Source organism: Arvicola amphibius, chromosome 5 (assembly GCF_903992535.2).
Source record: "Arvicola amphibius chromosome 5, mArvAmp1.2, whole genome shotgun sequence".
Taxonomy (NCBI): Eukaryota; Metazoa; Chordata; class Mammalia; order Rodentia; family Cricetidae; genus Arvicola; species Arvicola amphibius.
The window spans coordinates 96,214,041-96,228,998 of record NC_052051.1 but is presented as its reverse complement, the minus strand read 5'-3'; the positions used below and the strand labels follow the sequence as shown (position 1 = coordinate 96,228,998).

The following is a 14,958-nucleotide window of genomic DNA, read 5'->3' as shown; positions in this document are numbered from 1 at the left end:
GTGGTTAATTCATCATTCTTTCAGAAAATGGGCAAATGTTGGGTTTATTTATAAACCATCCTCAATTGTGCTTTTGAACTCTCCGCCACATTTAATATATCAAATTCAAAAGTGAAAATGAAATCATCTCTAAACAATATTTGCACATCCATCTGTTCAGTTGGTCAAGAATAACCCAATTACAAACTAGGGGGGGAAAGGAGACAGAAAAAACAAAAGTAGGATAATCAATCCCAATGTAATAAACTAAAAATAAACCAGAAGCAACACTCAGGTGCTTCTAAATAGAATTTCCCAGGAAAATGAACCAGAAATCTAGATCTAGAGCAGAAACAAAACAATACAAGCCAAGCCTGCAAGGAGGCTCGCAAAGACACATGTACACTACATATTACACCTACAAAAAGTTTGGGACTGAGGAGATGGCTCAGTCTAGTAATGGGCTTGCCTTATAAGCATGACGTCCTGAGTTCAAATCTACAGAACCCACGTGAAAGCTGGGCTTGCTACTCAGGCATGGTGGCACACACCTTTAATCCTAGCAAGTGCAGAGGCAGGTGGATCTCAATGAGTTCAAGGTCAGACTGGTCTACAGAGAAAGTTCCAAAATAGCCAGGGCTACACAGAGAAATCCTATCTCAAAAAACAAACCAACACCACCACCATCACCACCAGCAGCAAAAACAACAACAAAAAGCTGGGCATGTAAGATGGGAGGAAGAGATCCCTGGAACTTTAGGTCAGCGACCCAGGCCTATGTGGGGAAATTTCAAGGCAATGAGACACTTTATGTAAACAAAAGGCTGAAGGCACACAAGCATGCGTACATGTGCCTCACAAACAAAATGGAACCCTGTTGAATAGACAAAGAAGAGCTCTCACGGACTACAGAGGGGAAATAAAGACTATTAAACAACACTAGTCCATATATTCACACATCACTTTTGCGGGGAAACCGTATATATAATTTTATAAAGAGGTACTTATTAGCTTGTGTTGAGTGAGTGAGTGAGTGGGGGGGTGCACAGAGGTGTGTGTGTGTGTGTGTGTGTGTGTGTGTGTGTGTGTGTGTGTGTGTGTGTGTGTGTGTGACAGCCCAAGTGTGATGTTGAGTAGCCTCAATCACTTTCTATCTTATTTTTTGAGACAGGGTCTCTTTCACTAAACCTGGCCATAGATCTTCAGAGACTGGCCTATCTCTACTTCCCCACCACTGGAATTACAGATACATGCCATTTTGCCCAGCTTTTTAAGTGCATTCTGGGAATCTGAACTCAAGTCCTTATGCTTGCATGGCAAGAACTTTCTGACTGATAATCTCCCCAGCCCAGCAGCTCTTCTTAATTCTGCTAATAAATGTAGAAGGAATGACAGGTTTAAAATAGCACTATTTTGTAGTATCTAAAGAAATATGGATGAAGAAAATGACCGTCAATGGTTGCTGTAGGAGCACATTCTGCTCCTTCAGCCAATAGCCTTTAAGATACTGGCCCACGTGGGCATGGTCTCTTATACTGTAAAAGCAGCAGTAAATGTGCGCCCAATCTCTTGCTTCTGGCTCCCGCATCCGGCTGCTAGACTCTACTCCTGTTTGTGCAGAGGACTGTTGTCTAGGACAGTGATCTGTAAGTTTTCCCCTTAAACAAATAGCCCTTTTATCATTCATAATTCTGAACTGGTGTGGGACTGTTTTGTGACTTCCGTCATCAAATGGTTGCTAAAATCATCAAGTAAAAGGCTATCAGGCAACTTTCCCATGAAACAGGCAGTTCGTAAGGACAAAACAAGGGAATCAACCTCAACACAAAATAAAAAGAAACCAGACAGCATATGTATTCTCTTCATTGATGTTAACAGGAGACACGCCTTGCCCTCACAGTGTGTGCATCTATGCACTATAGCACACCAAATACTACTACTAACTAATAAAAATAAAAACAAATAATATCAATTCTAAGCCAGTCAGCTTCTGTGAACAGAGTGGCTTAAAGGACATTCAAGGGCAAAACTCATGTTAAATGACACCCCAGGTATGTGACCAGACATATCTAGACTGTGGAATAGTGCGCAACACAAATCAAGGGTAGGAAAGGCTAGGAGGAGAGGAACAGAAAGCCTAGGACTCTTCCAGCCATTTCTGCCAGACAGACGATGTGAAACTTCTGGGTCCTTATTGCTAAGTGACATTTCAGATCTAATTACTAAGATACAGTCTTATGAGACAAGCAAGGAAATTTGAAAGCTAATTAAATATCTGAAGGTATGTAAATGATTACTCACGCATGATAGTAACTGGTTTGTGATCTAGTGGGCAGAGACTGGACTAAAGATGTGGAGCTCTCAGCCAGGCAGCACCTTGCTAAGGCGTGGACAATGAAAGAACTTAGCCTAGTCCTGACGCACACACACACAACAAGCCAAAGCCTTCGTGGTTTCTGAGACAGGCTCTCTCTACGCAGTCCAGAAACTCACTGTGTAGACCACTCAGGCCTCCAACTCATAGAGATCCTCCTGCCTTTTCCTACCACACCTGGGCACACTTCCTGTTTTCTAGAACTAAGCTGAAGGAATCTATTGAACAATGATGCAGAATGTTTATTGCAATGCAACGCAGATTTTAATTATTCTTACAACAAAAATATGTATGAAGGTAATATATATGCTAATTCGCTCTACATAGCCATTTTCTGATATACATGTATTTGCATGTATTTGAAAGTACTATGCTGTACACAATACATATATACATTTTTTTCAATTAAAAATTTGTATACTATTTAAAATATGTGAATACAGATATATATATATATATATATATATATATATATATATATATATGTATTCTTTTCACAGTTTAAAAGTTATTGATTTAAGGACTGGAATAGACTTTGAGAGACTGATTACAAATCACATATCATCATGTATGGTTGATAGAAAAGACAAACAAGACGTGCAGAAAGACATGAAAAAATGTGTACTGAAAAATAAACAATAAAGATAATAAATCCTAAAGTTTAGCTTTAAAGTTAGAGGAAATGAGATGAAGTTAAGGTGAAATAAAGGCATATGCATGATAATATTGATGATAGATATGCAGGACTCAAAACAATATTTTCTACACTTCTTGGCATGCTTAAATTTTTCTGCAGTATTTTTAAAACTGTAATTACCCACCTGAAAAACTAGTCTTTGTTTTTATTTTTTCATGGCCTAGATGAAGAACAGCACTTCCTTAGCTACTTGCCATGCAGTGCATTCCAGCAGAGCTGCAGATTGCAGATGCCCCAGAAAATGGCTCTTACCGCCCACAACAAGCGTCTGTCCAGAACAGGCTAGAATGAGCACATCTTCACCATAAGGTCCTTAAAATGCGCATGCTAAGACAGAACCTGTGGGTTTCTAACTCTCATAAAGCACCTCCGGGCTACAAAGAGCATCTCAGGAGGAGGGGTAAGATAAAGGGGTGGGCCAGTAGAACCCCTGAACCTCAGCCCTGCTTCCAAAGAGCAGCTTCTCCACTACCTTCTTCTCAGTCTAGCATAGCAATGGTGACCTCACCATGGTATGACGTCACATACCTACATTCCTACAAAAATTCCTATCAATAAAAAGCCAACCTGGACTTATGACGAACTGTGTTGAGTTGAGGCCCATCCTGCCTTCTGCTTCTTCCTAACACATTCAAAGTGACCCCATGGCCTGCCAGCTTGTTCCTAGGGTAAATTTTAAGATCTGAACCCCTGGGACTAGTCCCATCCTGCAAGCTGGCACCCGTCTTTGTGGTGCGGTCTCAGAATGTAACTCTGGGGCTGAATTCCCTGTGGCCTGGCCAGTCTGAGGGGTTTACGTTCACGGATTCAGCTGCTGCCATTCAGTTTGCCAGTCTGTCCATGGTGTTTAATGTGCACTAGCCTCGAGAACAGTGACCTGCAGCTTCTTACTGACAATATTCAGCCTACATCACGGGACACACTGTTGAGTTGTTATAGTAGGCTCTTCCTCAGGACTCTCCAGGGTGGGCTGCTGAAACATGCTTATGTTCAGCTGGTTATAGGATGCCCCATGCCCAGACTGCTGGAGACTCTTCACTGTTCTTCCTCCTTACACCCCAACCCTCTACCTTCCAGGCAAAAAAGAGCAGAGACTCAAGTGCCTTTCCTGCTGCTTCCTGATGTCCCTAGACTCTTCTACAAACCTGACAAGTTCTGGACAAAGTTCTTGCTCTTTCACTGAAGGCTCTGGTGATGAGACAGGATATGAACTAAATACTTCACATTTTCTCAACATATTTGTACTTTCTGGCTCACTGGTCCTGCACACCAGAGCAGTGGCATGCACACTGGTCCTGCACACCAGAGCAGTAGTGTGTACTCTGGCCCTGCACACCAGAGCAGTGCCGTGCACACTGGTCCTGCACACCAGAGCAGTGGCATGCACACTGATCCTGCACACCAGAGCAGTGGCGTGCATGCTGACCCTGCACACTAGAGCAGTGGTGTGCACGCTGGTCCTGGACAATGCCTGAGACAATTGTGGTCAGAATCATAGTGTTACACAATCTACAGTAAAAACACACAAGACTTTGGTAGAAATTAACCATTAGCATCTCCTTACCAAAAACAAAACAAGATATCTCACTTGTTAGTAATTTTACAAACTATTTCTCTATACAAACATCAACCAATGGTCTGCTACTCTGTGATCTTGTTGGTGTCTGTTACATCTTGTCATTGCGGATTGTCTCTAGCACTAGCCCATCAGGAGAATAAAACAAAACTAATGTTATTGGAGCATGTAAAATGGATGTGTTCAGCAAATCCTGGCCTTAGTAACAGCCTTTGTTTAAATGTAACTAGATTGTGACAGCAGGCTGGCACCATTACTATTCCCTCTCAAAACCAACAAGATCAAATGACTAGGAACCAAAATAGCACTGGGAGGCAGAGTCATAAAAGATGAAAACGGAACAGAGCATCAGTTTCAATGGGTGCTTCTGAGAGCCTTACTTCAACCGAAGGATCTAGACATTCCCCAAGAGACCAGCTGCAGAAGGAAGCCAAGCCTGTGCTCTGGTCCTGCACCTACAGCAGATATTACTCAAAGCAGAGAGAGAAAGAGTACTCCAGTTAACTCTGCCTGGGAGGTGGCACCAAGCAACACAAACACCCAATACTGGGGAGGAGGCTGAAAGAGCACTCCTTTTCATGACCTTAAGCCGTGTGCCAGTGACTACCATACCTGTGCTTTTTGATGCCATTGGAGAGCGCATCTCCCCCACCACAGTCTTTTCCTTCGGACATCCTGTGCTTTCCACTGCTCACGGGCACTTCGTTCTCTTCAAAGGAGTGTGCTGTCACAGCTTCCAGGCAAGTCAGGGACCCCTCGGACTCGGAACCTGTGGCAGAACAGGCTCATGGTGAACATACTTAACTTGGGTGCGGACTTCACTAACGATGGATATCTCCCGCAAAGCCGCGGGCTGTGAAACTCAAGCTTTGCCCTTTCACAATCCCTCCGTAAACACCTCTTCGGGGATTCCAGAGAACCTGCTCCCACAGCGACTCAGAGGATTTATGTGACAGATGCACTCTTATATAAAGTTACAATTAAACTGATTTTATATACTTAGATGTAGCCAAAGATTGCTTCTATTCTCTTCCTTCTCAAGGCATCTTAACTATAGTTTACCCCCAAAAAGTTCAATTTTAAAAACTCATGTATAATGTATAATACAGTGCTATACTTAGAAGTTTAAATCACATCAGTGCAGTAACAAAAGAAAAGGAAATTTAAAAACACATAGAACTGCCCCATTCTTGGTATCCTTCCATCAGTGATCAGGCCAGTGCTCTAGAGTGGGAATGCCACATTCCCAGTTGTCTATGTACTCAGAATGGAGCCATCTGCTTGCTGGAGACCAAGATGATGATTCACTTCTGTACCATCCACGGCAACTGCCCAGACTCTCACAGTCCGCATTTCCTCTGAGCAACTCTATGATGCTTTGGGGAAGGTAGGGCAAGGCTCTGGATTATCAACACGTATGTTAACCTCCTGCTTGAGGGCAGGGTCTTAGTTTCTGAACACCAGTTTTCTGATCCTTATTTAATAGCTTGTTCCAGCTCAAAGCAGTAGCCACTCACTCTCCAGGACATTTCTGCACATGAGGTCTCTGTTTCTGGTGAAGCACTCTTCAGGACTGTCTACAGCTTCCCACCTGACTCTACTCACTTGTCCTACCCTCAGAAACTCTCCTCACGAGGCTGCCACACCTGCTCGGTGTGTGTGAGCTGAACGCCCATCTGCTACAAATGTACTGTAGCTCAACTCAGAAGCAATTTGTTCCTATGTAACCTATAAAGAATTTCAAAAGGTAAACAACTGTCTTAGAATGATTTGAAATGCATTTGTAGTTTGTAATTTATATGTCAAAAGCAAAAAAGCAATCAAACAAATAAACTCTGGATTTATTCTGAAATATTGCTATACATAGGACATTATGTTTGAAATTTAAAAGACACAAGTGACTGGAAGGGACTTGCCTATTTAAAAAGCTTTTTCTATTTTTAAAACTAAAAGGGAAACAGTAAACAGTAAACAAGAGATAGCAGAAGCTTCTATGAGCAAAGATAGTCTTTCTCCAAACAAGACCCCAATGTGGTAAATACACAGGCTGAAGCCCACCCTCCTTATGTGTATTCGTCACTTCAGGAACATGGACATGGGGCCACCACGTTCATCCCAGGAACATACAATCAGATGGCACTGCAGATCCGTATTCTCTCTGGCTAGTGGCACCTGCATCCCTTTCCCTTGTCATCTCCCTGTTCCTACCTCTCCTTCTCCCCACCCTTACCCATTTATACCTTGCTCTTTAATTCCTCTCTATCTGGCCTATCGCTAGAAAGCTCTGAAAAGGTTACTAATTACCTCTATTCTGCAGGGTTCAACAGCCATTCTTTAACCCTAACTGTGACTCATCCGCCATATATGGCACTGCTTGATTCATTCCTTTGTAGGAGCCATGTGCAAGGCAGGCACATGCAAGTCCCAGACAGTAGTGTGCGCAATAGATGTGTTCAGTAAACTGTTCTAGGTGTCATGATAGAAGTCAGAATGGGGCAGTGGCCACCAGCAACAATCCACTTCAGGGAGAACAGTGTCAGCCCTTTGCTGACTGTTGAGTATGCTGACAAGAACAGGGAGAAGGACAACAGAGTCACCACATAGGAACTGTCTCAGGAAAACAGCGACAGAATAAGCCAGTGTAGGAGCAGCAAGATGCAGGAAGGAGTGTGCATCGTGTACCTACTGCATAGGATAAAAAGGGAGAATAAAAGCACCAAAAGCTGGCAAAGGGTAAATAAGATATAAAACAAATCCAGAGATGACATTTTTCTGTTTTATATTGAAAGTAACTAAACTTTTGTTTTCAAGCAACTGCTTTTTACTACGTGGTTATGATGAGCCATGTAGTTGATCATGTGGGAAGGGAGGGCTCAGCATCCTTGGCAAGTGCAGAACCTCATGACAGGCAGTACGTGTGACAAAGACCACTTTCATTGCACAGGGACCTGTCCTTCAAGGAGCACACTTTTAGCATCAAACTCATCAATCCACTCCCAGAGCATGACTGTTTCAAAAGGAGAGCCTTGGTGGGACTATTTATATTTAGATACATTTATCCAGATCAGATGCAAAACCCTTCATTATTCACGTTTCCTACCTTCCCACTGTGGTTTCCCCACATCAGCACCAAAGTTGTAGCTGGTGTGGAGGCTTAGCAATCCTCCTCAGAGCCTAGCCACATGGGTCATTTTCAGGTCTCCTGGTAAAGCTCTTCAGTGCCTCTGCTGTGGTCATTCAACCCCGTAACCTTGCTGTGGGATAATGCTCTGTACACTGTAAAGATTTGTCACTCATACTGGAAGGCAGGAAGTATAGGCAGGGTGACCAGACTGGGAGAATTCTGGGAACAGGAAATGCAGAGACGCAGTCCCAAGCCAGACATAGAGGAAGCAAAATGAGAATGCCTTACTGAGAGAGAAGGTACTAAGCCACGTGGCTAAACACAGATAAAAATAATGGGTTAATTTAAGTTCTAAGAGCTAGTTAGTAATAAGTCAAAGCAATAGGTCAAGCAGTTTATAATTAAAAATATAAGCCTTTGTATGTTTCTTTGGGACTGAACAGCTATAGCACTGGGCAGAACAGAAACTTCCACCGACATAACCTCTTCAATTTTGTTCCATTGTAAGTTGCCAATAGGCCAGGTCTTACAAGTCAACTCTCAGCTGTTACTAGGCAATATATCCATGCTTACGAGGAAAACAAAGTATTGGACAGGACAGTGTTTCATGCCTCCATGTGCTGGCTACTTGTTCCACAGTATTTTAAGTCACAGAACTCATGAAAACAAAACAAAACAAAAAAGACAATCAGGAGAAACCACATCTGGAGTTTCAGCTTGGGAGATGCAGTAGTTTTGAAGTAGACGTTGTTACGATTTGTATCTCACATATTCTTGTAGTAAAGGCTCACATATTAAAAGCTTCCTCCCCACCTTCAAACTACCTAAAGGTAGTGGATCTGTAAGAGGCAGGATCTAGTGGGAGGTCTTGTGGTCTCTGGGTCTGTGAAGAATGAGGGTGCCCCCCATATATTTCATGCTTGGTCTCCAGTTAATGAGCTGACTGGAAGGATTAGGAGGTGTGTCCTAGCTGGAGGTTTGTCAGTAGGGGTGGGTTTTGATATTTCAAAAACCCATGCCAGACCCAATGTAACTTTCTTTCTCTCTGCCCGCTGCTTGTGAATCTAATTGGATCTCGCAGTTACTTCTCGAGTCTGTACCTGCCTGCATGAGTCCCTACTCCTGCCATGTTGGTCATGGACTTACCTCTGAAACTGTAAGGAAGCCCAGGTATACACTTCCTTTGTAAGAGTTGCCCTGGTCATGGTGTCTTAGCAGAGACAGAACAGTGGCTAAGACACAGGGGCTGTACCGCAAAGGAGCCATTTCTCATCAGCAGGTGAGCGGTGCGGCTGGGTATGCTTGCACGATGACATGCTGCTACAGGCCTCCTTACTGTGGCCAGCTGACAATGGGCTGAACCTCCAGAACTGTGAGCCAGAATAAACCTACTGCTTCTAGTAATTACCTCCAGCATTTGTCAGTGATGAGAAGCTGACAGAATCAGACAGGAAAGGTGACACACAGCAATACCAATGTACCAATTAATCCACCGCACAGCATATTTTAAAATCCATGATAAACTTTGTGCTTTTAAATTTTATAGTACCAATAACAAAAACAAACAAAAGATAAACAAACAAAAACCCACAAAAATGTAGCTCTAAATAAAAACTTGATATGGCAAAGTCAAAGGCCTTATACATTTGATACATGAACTCAATTCTGGCCTGTTCAGCTCTGATTTCAACACCTTCATCAAAGGATCACCATATGGGAGCATAATTATTTCCACTGATTTTTCTACTAACATTTTAAAATGTAATTACAAAAACTGATTTTAATATTTAGCTAGATCCACAGCATATCAAACAGTCATTTACCTTACTTCTAGAGTTTCCCTACAAATACCTATGATCCTAGAATAAGCAAATGGGTTAAAAAATTTAAGATGCTACCCCGTCCTTGAAAACAGGGTAAGGGGAGAGCTCTGAAACTTCTGGCATCACTCCCTGATCTTCCTCAGGACAACTGGGACTATCCACAGAGCCTAATGATGGGAATGGGGACCTGGGACAGTTCTATTTGTGAGTCTCTCTTACCCAGTTCCTAAAGGTGTCAGCTGAGTTGTCATGGGTGCTGTAACGTAGAGAAAAAGCACCGGATGCTGCTCTACAGAGAAACATCAGGGCCAACACAAGCACTGGCTGCTTAAAGACCAACAACACAACAGACAGGACAGCAGAGACCTCTAAAGTTGTTTCCATGTGGCAAGTATGCATATAAAACCCAGAACCATTCTCCACACATTTCAGACCGAATGTGGCACGGTGGCATGGATATGAAGTATACCCCTCTCTTGTGGGTAACGACCATGTGCAGAGGTGCCCTGCAGAGAAGTGACTGGACAAGAGGGCTCTACCTAGGTCAGTGTTTCTCAACCTTCCTCAAGCTGTGACCCTTTAACACAGTTCCTCATGGTGACCCCCCAACCATAAAATTATATTTACTGCTACTTCATAACTGTAATTTTGCTACTGTCACAATCATAATGTTAATATTCAAATGGATTGAGACCCACAGGTTGAGAACCACTGACCTAAGCAGTGGTGGGAACCGTGGACAGTGGGGCTGACTGGAGAAAGTGGATCACTAGGGTTGTGCCTCCGAAGAATGCATTTTATTCGTGGTGCTTGCCCAGCCCTCGCCCACTTCCCAGCCAATCTGGGGTAAGCAGCTCCTCCGCCACCTTCCCTTGATGTTCTGCCTCGCTGCAGGCCTACTAAACTTAAGGCCAGGGGTGCAAAGGGATCTTTCTCCTGCCAGGTGACTCGCTCGGCTGCCGTGTCACAGTGACAAAGTGTGACTAACACAGTCCCCTTCCTAACCAAAACAGGGGGCCCAGGACTGGGACTGGGATAGTGAGGCTCCAACATCACTCCAGAATTAAGAAAATCCTTGCCTTTGCCTTTCGGAGTCTAGGCATGTTCCAGGTGTTGACTAATTAATCCTTCCTACCATTTAAAGTCTGGAAGAACAGGTCAGATCTAACCCTGCCAGTAATTCTCCTGGGCGGTCCCGATAAATGCTCTAAAATGACCTTTGAAGAGCAGCCCAAGAACAAACAAGCACATTACAGAAGACTTGGAAGAACCGTGGACAGTGTCCAAATCACACTTCCTCCTCTTACTTAAGGTTACAGGCTCAGTGTTTAAGCTTTTGTTATTTATAATTAGCCATGAACTAGAACTGTTTTTTTTTTTTTGTTTTGTTTTTGTTTTTTTTTTTGTTTTTTTTTTTTGCTTTTCCAGACAGGATTTCTCTGTGTAGCTTTGGAGCCTGTCCTGGAACTAGCTCTTGTAGACCAGGCTGGCCTCGAACTCACAGAGATCCTCCTGCCTCTGCCTCCTGAGTTCCGGGATTAAAGGTGTGCGCCACCACTGTCCAGCTAGAACGGTTCTTAAAATGCTTGGAATAACCCAAAGTGTAGCTTTAAATGTCAGCGCCACAATCCTATTTAGTAATAGGTATAGCCATATAAAACTCAAAAATACAGTAATAAATGAGTGAGCAGAACAAAGAAACAAAATTGACAAAATCATATTTCAAATAAATTATGAACTGAAAATAAAATGACTTCAGAGATGGCTGCCAAGAGACTGCTATAGTAATTTACAGGGAGATAACAAAAGCATGGACAGAATTTTGGCCATGTACGAGGGTCAGAGGCATTCTAGACATCCTCCCCAGAGGAAGTCTGAGGTCAAGACAGCCACACTGTATAGTGGTGCTTGTGACAGCTTTTCAAAAGTGACTGCCTGGTCTTTAAAGAATCATCTAGCACTGTGTTCTTCAATGTGCGATCTTTACGTGTAGTTGAAGAATTACAAGAATTACCACATCCAGGTTTTGGGAAACCTTAATGCACCCGAGTACTAAATCTCAAGTTGCCCAATTAGTCCTGATTGACAGCCTTTTTCAAAATTATTTTCAGGAAGGTAAGAGATGCACTGAAGCCCAGTTACAGAGTAATTGTACTTTGAAAGGAAGTTTCATGTGACCAGCAAATCAGGCTGCCACACACCAGCTGAAGGACTCATTTCAGACATAGTTTGACGGGATTAATGAGGTACAACTGATGCCCTCCAAGTGTTTACCGCTCACTACAGACATAAAGCACATCTATAAACACACGTTTGAGAAGATGGGGGATCTAATCTTGCGGAAGTCAGGGCCAGCTTCTGAGAAAACACAACAAATCAGCTTGAGTGGGAAGGATAAAGACAACGACTTCAAGGGGAGGTAGAACACTGGGTGTTGGTAAGAACTGGGTGGTGCTAAAGTGTGTGGCCAAGACAGCATGGCACAGCCAGAGAGGAGGGCAGTCAAAGGAAAAGACAGGGTCCCCAGAGAATGGTGCTGCACTGGGTCTGGTCACAGAGTTTAGATTTGGACTCACATACCAAGTCTTGTGACAGGAGCATGTCACTTAGTACAAATTAGGTATGTGCCCAGTCTCCCCAATACTATATATTCCTTATATTCTGGAATAAAATCGATCTGATTCACTGAAATCTACCTCCCAGAGAGCTGTCTCCATATGTGCATATGGGCCGTGTACAAAATCTTCTTTTGTACTTTCCCCTCTTGGACTGAGGCCAACAGGCCAAACGGGGAAACAGAAACCCCCAGAGATGGAGCCTGAACAGGGAGATACCTTCCATAGCTGCTTCCAGCTGAACAGAGAAATAGGTTGTCAAAGCCCAGGAAAGCTGAAAGGCTTAGTCAAAGGCTTGTTTATCAGAAGCATCTGATTAAGTGTTCCAGGTGAAGGGGCAGGGAGCATTTACATCAGCTAGACTGGTTCATATTAGCTTTTAGTAAGTCCAGAACTCAGTAGCTTCTAATTTGTAGATGTTTCATGGATATAATCGTTAGCCTGGTGGAAATCTGTTAAGATATAGACAGGGCAGAAGTAAAAGTTTAGGAGCTTAAGAAAAAAGAAAAATCTTACATTTGGAACCCTTTTTGTATGATTTGTTGACAAGTGGATCCAAACTTTATGACTTTGTTTCCTTGAAACTTATACGAATTTTAGTTTACCAAAGGAGATAAGTTTTGGATATATTAGCATTACCACTGTTTAAAATGCACACTGTAGTAAAAGCAATTAATTGATGTCTGTAAAACAGCTGGAACAGATTTACACCTTGGGGTCACAGCAAAGGTTAGGAAGAAATGTCAGAGCAGGGTTGTAGGTGGGACAGAGAAAGGAAACAGAGGTCTTGTAGGCTGTGTGAAGCACAGTTACAGGGTAGAACTGCATGCAGGACTGCAGCTGCAGAGGCTGCAAGACAAGCTATCGCATCATGCAGGTCCCTTTCTCCTATGCTGTGGTCTCTCCTAGCTTGCCAACAAGCCTACTGATTAGAAGGACTGGATCTTTCTTATCTGGGTATATTTATTCCTAACCAGGCATCTGAGATACCAAGCATTCAAAATATATTTGACTAACAAAATCCTCTCAATGCTTAGGAAGAACAAAATGCACAATAAATCCCAATGTAGACACTGATTTAGTCAATAATAGAAAACCATATACACACAGAGACAGACAGTAACACACACACACACACACACACACACACACACACAAACGATTTAGGCCCAGTGGTGTATGCCTATAATCTTAGCACTCAGAAGAAAGAGAAGGATGAGTTTGAGTCTACCATGGGCTACATAGTGAGCTAAAGATGAACCTAGACTATGTAGGGGGGAAAAATCCACAAAGTTGACCCAAAACTTAAAGGATAAACTGCATTCACCAGGATGTACGTACAACGTATGCCCAGCTTGAGTAAGCAGGTGATTTTAAATGCCACAAGGACAACCAGAACACTTCCACTACTGACACTCCACAGTGCTGCACATATACACACAGAGGAGCTGGAGTAACAATCACGTCCTCTCCACAGTGCTGCACATATACACACAGAGGAGCTGGAGTAACAATCACGTCCTCTCCACAGTGCTGCACATATACACACAGAGGAGCTGGAGTAACAATCACATCCACTCCACAGTGCTGCACATATACACACAGAGGAGGCTTAGTAATGGTCAAACCAAGAAGTCATAGTGTTAAGGAGATAAGAAACAAAAGTGTTATAAAAACGCGACTAAGGCAGCATTTAGTCTATTAAGCAGAGATATTACATAAGAGGTGGCTGAGATCACCAAATACCAACAGGCCCAGAGAACAGGAAAACAACGCAGATGATGGTCAGATAAAAATGCACAGCTATTAAAAGTCAAGCTGCAGAAGGAAAGAAAGAGTTACAGAGTGGGAATGGAAGCAGAGAGTAGCAAACAGTGTCTTACTAAATACTCACAGTGCACCTTCCAGCTTTTCCAACAGCATTGACAACGCTGCTCCAATCCTGTATCTGCTATATGTAAACCGGTGTCAGCTACCACCTGCTGAGCTCAATCACTTGACACATGTCACAACTCTTCTATGTCACTGACTCTACATGTTAAACAAGTTATTTCCATCCTGTTTTTGAATTTTGGTTTATAAAAGGTATGATTTATCAAAACCTTGCACTTAAGACTACTAAAAATGTTAAAACTGGCTTCAGTTACATGAAAACCACATGACTGGATTTCAGGTATAGTTCACGGGCATTCAACTGAAACAGTAGTAAGAGGAAAGTCTGACAAGAAAGCCTTTCTTGAGCAACTAATCTCTGCATGTTTCTAAAAACGAGAGTAAACATAATAAGAATCATCCTGAGCTCACAATAGTCAAAAGGCAGGGACTTCTCTGTTAACACTGAACAATAAACATGGCATTAAATGACTGAAAAATAATCCCTCAGCAATCACTACAGACTCAAAGTCTACAACTTGATTTCTCCCCAAGCTGTTGCTGCTTCCTACTCTCTAGGGTCCCATGGTGCTGCTTGATAGTTACTTAAGCACAAGTCTGATTTCTGGGCCCATCTCATTCTTTGCTCCTCTGCCACCACCCATCCCTCACCAGCACAGAATCCACAGCAGTGAACAGGATGGATGAAGTCAGCAAGCGCTAATAACCTTAGTCTCACTGCTGACACTCAATACATTCGTAAGGCAGGCATGGTCGGGGCCCAGTCACCGAGCTTTTAGAAAGTGTTGCTGCTGTGCACTTAGGGCTGTCCACAGGGACGCCCCCTCTCATCTCAGAATGCCAGGTACCATGTAATCCACGGCTCCAAAAGAGGGGT

General features: G+C 43.0%; 1 protein-coding gene across 1 annotated transcript in view; it reads right to left on the bottom strand.

The window, feature by feature from the left end:
- Positions 1-14,958, bottom strand: part of Osbpl1a (oxysterol binding protein like 1A) — a 185,926-nt gene that overhangs the window by 59,032 nt on the left and 111,936 nt on the right. The window contains 1 exon segment of the mRNA XM_038331129.2: positions 5,239-5,395. Coding sequence (XP_038187057.1) covers positions 5,239-5,395 — 157 coding nt within the window.